At 48.5% G+C, this 10,777-nt stretch overlaps 1 protein-coding gene across 1 annotated transcript in view; it reads right to left on the reverse strand.

Annotated features, from left to right (window-relative positions):
• The window catches only part of PNP (purine nucleoside phosphorylase), a 19,060-nt gene extending 8,822 nt beyond the window's left edge, over nucleotides 1–10,238 (reverse strand). Inside the window, exon 1 of the mRNA XM_010139289.1 lies at nucleotides 10,105–10,238. Coding sequence (XP_010137591.1) covers nucleotides 10,105–10,238 — 134 coding nt within the window. The remainder of the gene's footprint in view (nucleotides 1–10,104) is intronic.
• Between the last annotated feature and the right edge of the window lie 539 nt (nucleotides 10,239–10,777).

Consider the following 10,777-nt stretch of genomic DNA (forward strand, 5'->3'; position numbering starts at 1 on the left):
CAGCAGGGGCGGTGGGGACAGGACAAGGGCTGATGGTTCCACTGAAACAGGGAGATTGAGAGCAGAGAGAAGGGAGAGATTGTTGCTGCTGAGGGTGGGGAGAGCCTGGCCCGGGTTGCCCAGAGAGGTGGGAGAAGCCCCATCCCTGGCACCACTGCAGGTCAGGTTGGACCTTGGGGCTCTGAGCAACCTGCTCCAGTTGCAGCTGTCCCTGCTCAGTGCAGGGGGTTGGACTGGATGAGCTTTGAAGGTCCCTTCTGATCCAAACCATTCTGTTATTCTATGAAAACAGAAATTAAAACAGGAATTTGGGCAACTGGCCTGTCTGGTTTAAGAGGGGACTGCTCAAACAGCTTGGCAAACCCCCTCTCTCATCCAATGCTGAGGCACATTGCTAAAGGTGGGATAGAAGCTGGCATTAACACTGCCTGTGCTGTGTCTTTCTTGTGGGAAAAGAGACAACTTCAATTTTAAGGCCTGTCAGACCAGTATCCATCAGATGCACTAATCAGTTTTGAAACACAATCAATAACAGAATAAGCCCATAAGCCTTTTCCAATTGGACAATGCAGATACCTTCTGAAAGTCGATATCAAGGTTGATTGGAAACTCTCTTCAAAAGCAAGGGCACCGACAGCATTTCTTGGTGGCAACTCAATTGTTACATCGACGAGCAGCATTAAGGACTAGAGATGGCAGAGGACCAGCTCACCGAGTGACCCAGCGCAGGTAGGGGCAGAGGTTCTCTCTGTGAAAAGCTGATCTGCTTGTTAAGGGGTGAGGAAGGCCAACTCTGTGAGGTTGAGGGTGATGCAAAACTGACTGGAGATGCTGATAAGTCACTGCCTGCTTCATGAATGTTTCTTTTTAAATCAAGGTTCTTGCTTCCAGAGGTGCAATCGCGTTGTGGTTCTGCTGTCTGCAGCCTTAAAGGACACGCAGAAGAGCTTTCACAGCGGTGCTCTGCACTGCAGGAGGTCTCAGACCATTGTTGAAGAGGGTTTGACGGGTTCCTCTAACCAGAGTATCAAACACTCAGATAACGGCTCTCAGTTCTATGTTTTCCTTTCTTTACACTGACAAGGCAGACAGATACTGCACAGGTATCTTCTGTGGGCTTTTCCACCCCCTGGCTCTGCAGCTCCTGCTATAAATCCTGCCCGGTGTCTGACACATCAAGCTTATGCTCCTACTCATAAACTGAGAAATATTGATGCATGAACACAGAAATAAGGAGCCATTTAGCTGAACTACTTTTCAAAGAAAAGGTCTGGAAATGAGAAAGGGTTTATTTACCATAACATACTGTTGCATTTTCCAAGTGTGCCAGGAGCTCCTGGAATAAGCAAATGCTATTAAAGTGACATTTATGATGGACTATATCATACCTTGCTCCCAGAGAAAAGCTTTAAAAGCGCTTTACATACACGAATGAATGACTCCTCCTCATTTCTCTGTTGAGTAACTGTAATCCTCGTTTAGAAATTAGAGGGAACCGAGAGAACTTCAGTGTAAGATCCAGGCTTTTGACGTACCTGCGGCAGGCAGGAGAAAAGAACGAGGTCACCAGGATCTGCTCTTCCTCTTGATTGTTAATCCCGCTTTTTCCAGTATTTTTTTAAGAAGGTCCATACTGCCTTGCAAAATAGCATCAAAGGAGGGATATTATACCTATATCCCCAGAGTGCTGGACGAATTCTATTCAGCGTCTGCTGAAGACACTGGGATTGACTGAGCTGTGCTGAGTTTGGGGGATTTTTTTCCCTTTCCTGCCTGAAAGGCACTTCAGTGGGCACACGCCAGAGCCTTGCAGAGCCCTCTCCATCCCAAAAGCTGTGGTCACAGCAGAGCTGTCCCCAGTGCTGGGGGCAAAGCGATGCCAAAACTAACCTGCAGTGCCCTGCCTGCAGGGTTGTTTTCCAGATGCACAGGATCAAAAGGGACCAGGAGGTGATTTCTGAATACGAAGGAGATACCTTCTCAGCGGGAGCTGGACCTGTGGGTCACCGAACGCCACGCTGTGCCTGGAACTGCCTGAGCCCGAGGTCTGTGCAAGCTTTTTGACAGCCACAATTAATACGTGTAGCACAAAGGCCCCTATAGCTACTCGGTCTCAACAATGCCCTCCTAATAATAGTGCAGGGCAGCATCGCTTCGGATTAAATCACCGGATCAGCTGCAAACACAGTCCCCTTCACTGTGATTGCCATCGTCCCCTGGAAAAACCCGTCTGTTGCACAACACAGGACTGTCATCAGTGACAGATCTTTCGTGGCATTAAAAAACCCTCATTGTGCTTCTGGGTGGTTTGAAGGCAGATCCATGTGAAAACCAGTCCTATGCCATCAAACAGATAAAGCATTATGTTTCTGGGGGGCTCACCGCCTCACGTATGTGCAGCGCCTGCCTCTCCACGCCACGGCATTAGCCTCTCCTGGCCCACATCCTCTCTCAAGGTCACCTGCTCTTTGTCATATTTCATAACACCGACATGTTTTGTAATACCTGACGCAGGCAGATGGCCAGATCCCTCTTCAGTAACAAGGTGTTTACCTCTGAGCAGCCCTTGCCTGACATTTATTGGGGGTCCAGCAGGAAGAGGAAAACAAGGCGAGGAAAAGCGATGCCATTTCGCTAGCCCCCTCCACTTTGGACGTCTGTGCACCCCCTATTTCACAGCACCTTACCTGTCTTCCTCAGCATAGGCCATCCTCCTCCTCTCTGCTTAACCAAAAGAAGGGGATGGTTGCTGGAAGTGGAGCTGCAGGGTTTTATTGGACCAAAGAGCTGAGGCCTATGGAACCTGCAGAAGCGGCTGCTGTCTCTGGCGACGAGTCAGGGAGGTGTGTCCCAGCTTCTCTCCGCTTTCCTCTGAGCATCTCTAATCCCCGAGTAGGAGGGGCGTGTTCAGGACATCTGCTTTTCTGGTCTCACCCCCCATGACACACACGCTCTAGAGCTCTGCAGAAAGCTACAGGCGCACACACACACTTTATAATGCAGATTAAGCCTCGAAAGTTCACACACACACACGCAACTTTCCAGCAGCCGCCCGGAGACGAGCAGCTGACAGCGGATCTGCATAGATTTGCACACTCCTGCGTCAACTGGGAACCAGCGAGCAGCTGGAGTCACCTGCTCCTTTGCAATGCAAACCCCTGGGAGCGCACAGATTCCGCGAGATGGCCTGCACACAGCCGATGAGACTTCTCCATCTCACATCATTCTCTTCCCATTCCTTCACAGCAACTGGGGGTGATGTCCCATTACCTGCCCCCCCCCGCCCCGTTTTTTTTTTTTCTTTTTTATTTTGTTCACTTTTAATTGCCTCACCCGTCTCAAAAGGAAATACTGCCCTGAGATCTGTTAAACCTCTATTCAGCTGATTGCATTATGGAAGATACAGGAAAAAAATCAGGGCCCCCACCATCTGCCCCTCTAATTTTTACTTTATTTCCATATAAAACAAAGCTATACATGGTGTTGTTGCATAGGTCTGTCTGTGCAACCATGTCTGATCCCAACAACTGATGTGAACCACATTTTACAGAGCCACAGATGTCTCCAAGACACTCAAATGGCAAAAAAATAAAACCACAAGAAAAACCTGTGATGAGTAGAAAAGAGATCTTCCATGCCCCAGGTAAAAGGGTACAGCTATGATATGCACTCACAGCTTACCAGATCCAGAAGCGACACAAGGGACTAGAATTTATAAACAGCCCAAGCAGGGCAAAAACCTCAGTTAGAATTTGTCAATTCCCAGACAAATCAGCCAGACATAAAAAGCAAATTAAAAAAATCAGGCAGCAGCAGTTTCAGGTCTCATAGTATTTCTTACTGCTTCCACTCATGTTTGCCTGTTGAAGACCCTACATCAAACACCCCCTTGGCTGCCCCAGGAAACTCTCTCTGACAACTTCAAAGTCAAACAAGGTGATAAATACAGCCAGAAAAACCCGGGCGTTTTAAAGAGAGATAGAATTCATGCTGGAAAGCAGAAACCCAGCAGCCCCCTCAGTTCCAGCACAGGCTGCGAGTGCGTAACAACCACACGCATCACGCTCAGCAGCGAGGTCTGGTGATGACAGGTATTTGTTGAGAAACAGCTGGCACTGAAAAACAGAAAATGGGTCTGAACAGAAACTTAAGTGCCCTTTCCCCTCAAGATCTTGACCTTTCCCTTTCTTCCTCATGTTCACACTTCCACTTATTTACTTACCTTAGAAAACTTGCAATGCCTCTGCTACACCGACCAGCTGCAGGGACCAGCGGGACGTCGCTGTGCTGGCGTGGTGCACCCTGCTCCCCGTCTGCTGAGGGCAATGGAAAACCAGCACTCAGGACCTAATACTGTTCCATCATCTGCCCTTTTATCCTCATTCTGCTTTCACCACGGTCTCCTCCTTTCCCAGATTTCTCTCCTTTCTGGCATTGTTGCTCACTCCTGTTTTTCAGAACCTGAGCCCTCTCTGTCTTGTTGCTACATATTCTTCCCCTTCAGCACGGTTTTTCCTGTACAAAACACAGCAGGCCGATAGCAGAGGTGGGTTTAGGTAGATTTAACTGCATCAAACCCTGTCTCTAAGAAGGCTCCACACAAGCCAATGTGCCAAAGGACTCTGCAAGTCACTGTCCCCCCAGCAACGTCTCCCTAAAGCCGGGGCCTCAGAGCCACTTCCCAGCTCCCTCAAGTCTTTTTGCCCTCTGGAAATCCATGCTCCTCTTGCCAGCACTCCGGGCTTCTTTGAGAGCCGTAACTTGCTCCCATTAAACCAAACGACAGAGCGATGTTACGCCCTTAACGTTGACTTTCCATACGGTTCCTTGGTATGAGTTCCAATGCCCCCCGGAAATGTTCCCTTGATCAGCCTTAATCTGATTACGTTCATTAATCTGATTTTTTTTTGCATTGCAGACAAGAGATCAGACCGTCTGAGAGCTCTTCCCCGTTTGTTCTCATCTGCAGCAACATCCTCCCTAGTTTGGATTTACATGGAAAACAGGATTATTGAAAAGGGACTGGTTTATCTATCTTCCCGCAGTGCCTGTTATTTAAGAGCAACCAAAATTACTGGGGTTTTAACCTGTAATAGTGTATTGGCTGGACAAGTAGAAGAGAAAGGCCAGCTGTACTAGCAAAAATTAATTTGAGCACTGAGGGCATTAATGAAATAACACTGTAGAGAGGACAAAAATAAAACTAATTAATCTTCAGTTCCTCTACAAATACTCCAAAGCAGATCTAACGAAAAGAAAAAGTTATTTAATAGATTCTACAATCCTTAAAAAAGAGTATTGACAGCCTTCTGGCCTCACAGACTCGCGGTTGCCTCCCACTCCGTCTGTCCGCACACGTCTGCAGCAAATCGGATCTATAATCCCAGTCTTATTGACTGGGGTGTCAGTCAAGCCCTGTTTCTGTAGCCGGAGCCTCAGCTGTGGCAGGCTGCAGATACCATCACCTGAAACGATTTGCTAACAATGCTTTACATCCCCACAGCAGTTTCTACCTAGAGAAGCGTTGTGAAGGCTTTTGCAGGCATTGCATCAAAACAGTTAATTAAGGTAAGTCTCCCACTTCCCTGTGTGCTCACATTATCACAGTGCAGGTTCTGGGTTTGATTAAAAAATTGCTAAATATACCCTCAGAACTCTAATCAGGATTTTTGCAGCAAACTGGATACCCATGGTTTGGGACACTCCTCATCTGTTCGTACGCTGGCTATCCCAGACAGCCACCAGAACGTTAGCAGGAAGGTAAACAAAGTCAAGTTATATACCAGAGAAGTTGCTCCCCCCCAGATCGTTTTAAGAGAAATCTCTGGGGTGATCTGCCTGGAGCAACGCGTCTGCTGCTCATCGTACACCTTCAGGAAAGAGACCTCTGACCACAGGCAACGCAGAACAGGGATGACCAGGGGAACAGAAACCAGGAGCTCAAAAAGCTTGTCATGGTTAGCTGAGCAAATTGAGAACTAAGCAACGCTCCGATGACAGCCTGAAAATGTTGCCATGGAGGCAGGAGAGATACGGGAACTTCAGAGAAGCACCAGGGAGCTGGGGAGATGTGCGTGCAGTCAGGGCAGACATCAGAAACCAGCATCTAATGACCCAGAACATGCAGTCCTGAGGAGCTCTCCTGTAAGGGCAGGCAGGGAAAGGTTTTCGGAGTGCGCGTGCAGTCAGGGCAGACGTCAGAAACCAGCATCTAATGACCCAGAACGTGCAGTCCTGAGGAGCTCTCCCGTAAGGGCAGGCAGGGAAAGGTTTTCGGAGTGGAGATGGGTTAATGAGAAAGGCTGCATGATGTTCGCTGACAGGGAAGCAGCATCGCCTCTGTAAGCTGTATGCCAGCTCTGTCAAAACTCACTGGCCTTATAACTCAGGAAGAGAAAGAAACTCGACCCAATCCGTGAACAAATGATACCACAGAAATTAGGAAAACAGCAGAGCTGTCCTGAGCACAGGAACATCTCCATCTTCCAGCCGTGGGAGAGGTGGCAAAAAGGATGAAATGGGTTGTGGCCGTCGGAGTTCGTGGAAATGAGAGCGCTTGTGTCAAGGAACGGGGTCTAAAGAAAAGGATCGTTTAGGGATTTAGGGGAGGGAGTTGTACTTCCTGAAGGGATGGAAACAGTGCAACTGGGGATCAGTGGTACATCAGGCTTGGGATGAACGGATGAGCTGCGTGCTGTCAAAGAGCTCCGAGGGAGGCAGAAAAATCAGAGAGCTCAGGAGAAAATGCAGCAGAGGGCTGCAGCAGCACTGCCATGAGGAGAAGCAGAAAAGAAACCACGGATCCTGGTGGAGTAGAGACTACAAAAGGCCAGATACTCCTCTGGCCTACAATACATATCAATAAATTGGAAAAAACCCTAAAAATTATAAGGAAGGGGGAAGAAATGCTTTCAGGCCTGCTGCAGAAGAAAACCCCATCACATACCATCCCTGGCAGCCACAGTCCATTGGCATGAACCCACGCTGTCCCAGCGGGCTCAATGCCTCCTCACGATCTCATTTGTGGTACAGTAACACCACAATATTGAATAGGCTTTTCTTTTCCTTTCCATTCCAGTGATTTTTGTTTGCAGCAGCAAAGCTTAGACACCATAAATCATTTTATCAATTGTCTGCATTAGACACCATTTGCTGACATCTCACAGCAGCTGCAATTCTTCTGGTGAAGAAAGACAAAGCCAAACCTGCTGCTCGAGTCCAGCTGCAGGGCAGAAGCTGAGCAAGAGCCCTGACAGAGCAGCCCCAAGGCCACAGGCAGGCACTGTGTGAAGGACAACCAGCCTTCCCAGCGTCGTGCCCCACATACCCATTTCTTGGTACGGCTGAGAGCCACAAGACATGTGAAGGATGAGATGCAGCCCCAGATGGGCTCAAAGGGTGTGAGATAGCAGTGGCTCCTGAGTGCTCCCACCTCCCCACTGCAGGAGAGGGCTCAGCTCAACGTGCAGCTGGTTCTAGGCAAACCAGCAGCTTCGAGCTCTGTCCCGTTTGGACTTACCCATTTGGGTCACCCAGGTCATAACATAACCCCAGCGTGGAAGTCGCAGCTGAACCCTTCAGAAGCCCCATGGTGGCCCTTCAGTTTTAACCCAAGATATTCCTCTAGAATTGCCTACAATGAGCTTTACATCCACACCAGCAGAACCTACAGGTGAGGATGTAGCAAGATCCTCAAGATCTCAAGGGGGCTGAAGCTAGGTGCTACTTGTGCAACCGAAGGAAGGGCCTTTGCAAACCCCTCTGGGGAAACTATTTGCTAAAAGCACCCCTGTAAATCCTTCCTTCATCTTTAGTGTTTACTCTGTACTTACATACTAAACAAAGGCTGTTTCCTGCCTCTCTTGAAGAGGCCAAGGCTGTTCCCCTTGTGAGCATCTTGCATCCTGCACAGTGATCATTAAAAACACGGTGAGCCCTCATCCAGAACTACACATTTTTGGACTGGTCTTCACAGGCAGGGTGGGAGCTCTGGTGCCCTGGAGGAGCTGGGAAGTTTCTTCAGGTGCTCAGCACACTTCCCTTCCTGGACACCTGGGATCATTGAAAGGGCTCCCAAACCTCTGGCAGCACACAGCAACTCTACGCTTATACTACACCTACATTTTGTTATTTTAACTATGAAAAAGAGTCAAAGGCATGAACAAGACTATTTTGTTCTTAATTAGTGTCAAACTTCTGGTGTTAAGTGCACAATGTTCCTTTAAAGACAGAGACTTCAGTTCTGGGCTTTCACTGCCACAGCTGTGCACACATCATACGATCCGAGAGGGGGGAGGAGGGAAGATCAACCATCGATTAAAAGATTAGTTCCACGAAAGTGGGGCTAATCCAGCAAGAAAGTGTCATGGTCCCATTTTGAGAGTCTCAGGTGGGTAGAAAAAGATGTAACATAGAAGCATGTACTTGGACTTCTGCCTCCACTTGAAGGGATTTAAGAAAACACAGGAGAAAAGAGGACCTCGCAAGCCGAGTTAAAGGCTTCATTTCAGGAAAAGCATCATTGTTTTGAAGCACACCTTTCAATCACATTTCTTTCAGCTAGGAATCATCATGTTGCATGCTCAGCAGTGAGCAGCTCTCCCCATACTTTACCTTCAGCAGATCACACCACAGAGAACCTACAAGCGGTAGTAAAAGCCTCTCAGGGTGAGAATGAGGCGGCCAAGGCTTTAGCTCCACACCACTGTAACCCACGTGCTGAGCTGTAGCTGTCTTCTTGCTGACGTTATCCAACCACTTAGGAGTTCAAGAGTATGGGAAAAGGTGACTTCAGTGTTTAAGAAAAAGATTAAAGCCAGTCAACTGTTAAACCCAATGATTCACATAACCCCCCAGTGCCAGTCCCCTGGGTGGTGTGCAAGCTGCACGAGGACAGCGACAGAACCGTCCCAGCACTGCTGACGGGATCAGAAGGAAAGCCAAGAGCAAAGGAGTAAGGCGGTTAGTTTTTTCATACAAGAAGAAAATGCTTCGCAACATTATTACATCCCCCTCAGCTTCATGGTTAAGCTAGGCCTAAGGAGAAGAATTTAGCAATGGTGCCACTACATGCAATTGAATTCAGAAACCACAACAGGCCCCAGAAACGCCACCCTCCTCACCAGCTGCTCCCCACTTCACTCTGCCTGCCCCAGCCTTACGCCACCTTTACACAGCCAAAGCTGTTGACTGATTGGAAAGTGATTTTCGAACAGGCACTACCGAGGTACATATAAACCTCCCATCCAGCACGGAGCTGCTGCTCAGGAGGCAGAGGGGCTTTCTGAGTAAGAGGAGGAAAATGAGGGATGTTGTTCTTGTATCTAAAAGGAATTGATAAGGCTAAGACAAACAAGGGGTATACTGTTCTGGTATGTCAAAGAAACTGATAAAGTAAAAGGGAGGCAGTCTTGCAAGACGAGGAGAGAAACCAGAAGGCAATTAAAAGTGAGAAGAAACCAGATAACGGGCCATAAAACCTTGAATGTGTCAAACTGGGGTTGACTAGGATGGATGGGCCTTGGGAAGCACTGCTGCTCGGGAGGCAGAGGGGCTTTCTGAGGAAGCACTCGTAAGTATCTGTTACACAGAGCCAGCTATGCTAGTCTTAGCTTAAAAATAAATGAATTTAAAGAATAAATTTAATTTCTCCATTCAGGTGAACAGGCAGCACAGGGATTTTTCTGTATTTAAGGCTATTTCTATTTTATAATTAAATTTTTTCCTTTTAGAAAACACGTAAGTAGCTTAAAAGGGGAGAGGGAGCTTATCAGTTTATAAATTTATATGTTCAGTTATGAACTTAACATACAAGTCTTCCTGTGTGTCTAGAGCAGGAGAAAAGTTAATTCACCTTATGTTACTATTATTTTTATATCATTCAAGTGGTCATATCAAGACTTTCTACCAATTACAGAGCTTCTAGGAAAATTTTCCCTAACTATGTCAGTTCTGATGCCCCTTGTTCTTACAGCATGAACTCCTCTGCTAAAACTACTTCTGGTTTAGGGCTGGATTGTGTTTTACCAAGAAGTAGCACGTGAGAGTGCGTTAGTCAATACCTGCAAGCCTGGCGTGGCAGCAACCAGCTTCCTGGTGATTTACCTGATGGCGTTGGCTGTCCCCAGAGGGTCCAGCAAGTGCCCCATCCCCTGACCCGCGTACAGGAAAATCGCCACCGTCTCCAGGGCTAAAGCCTCGAGCGCAGCTTGTGCCCTCTGCCTGCTGTAGCGATCCATCTGCTTTGACCCTGCTGCCCCTGGAGATTAGGTGCTGCTTGGCTGTCTAGAAAATCTGTGTGTGTTGCCCGGGATGCTGCCATGGATGCCCAGTTCTGCTCACTAGTGCTCTGTTTGCGTTCCAAGGCTCTTACCTCCCGCTAACCCGGGCGGGGTGTAGCAAGTGTCCTGGGAGTTTAGAAAGGGCAGCACAACGGGTTGTCATGGACAAGGGTCTTTTTAAGTATCTGCTTGTGGGTTACAGCAGCCGAAGCAAACTCTTGAGGAGCATCGCCGGTGATTCGGGAGATGCCGGCGGGGAGGCGACGGCGCTTGGCTCTCCTCTGCTCCTCGGCCGGCTGTGCCCGCCCTTCCCCCTCGACGGGTTGCTCGCAGATGACACAAAGCTTTCCTCCTGGCCTTCCCCTGAGCCCCCCGTAAGCGTTACTGCGGGGTAGGTAAGTACCGCTGGAGAAACTTCTGTAAACGTTGTCAGCTCTTGGGGGCCGCGCTGCTGCGGGGAGGCGGCTCGGCGGCTCCCCCTGCCCCGCAGACGCTCA

Source organism: Buceros rhinoceros, unplaced genomic scaffold, assembly GCF_000710305.1.
Source record: "Buceros rhinoceros silvestris isolate BGI_N320 unplaced genomic scaffold, ASM71030v1 scaffold7777, whole genome shotgun sequence".
Taxonomy (NCBI): Eukaryota; Metazoa; Chordata; class Aves; order Bucerotiformes; family Bucerotidae; genus Buceros; species Buceros rhinoceros.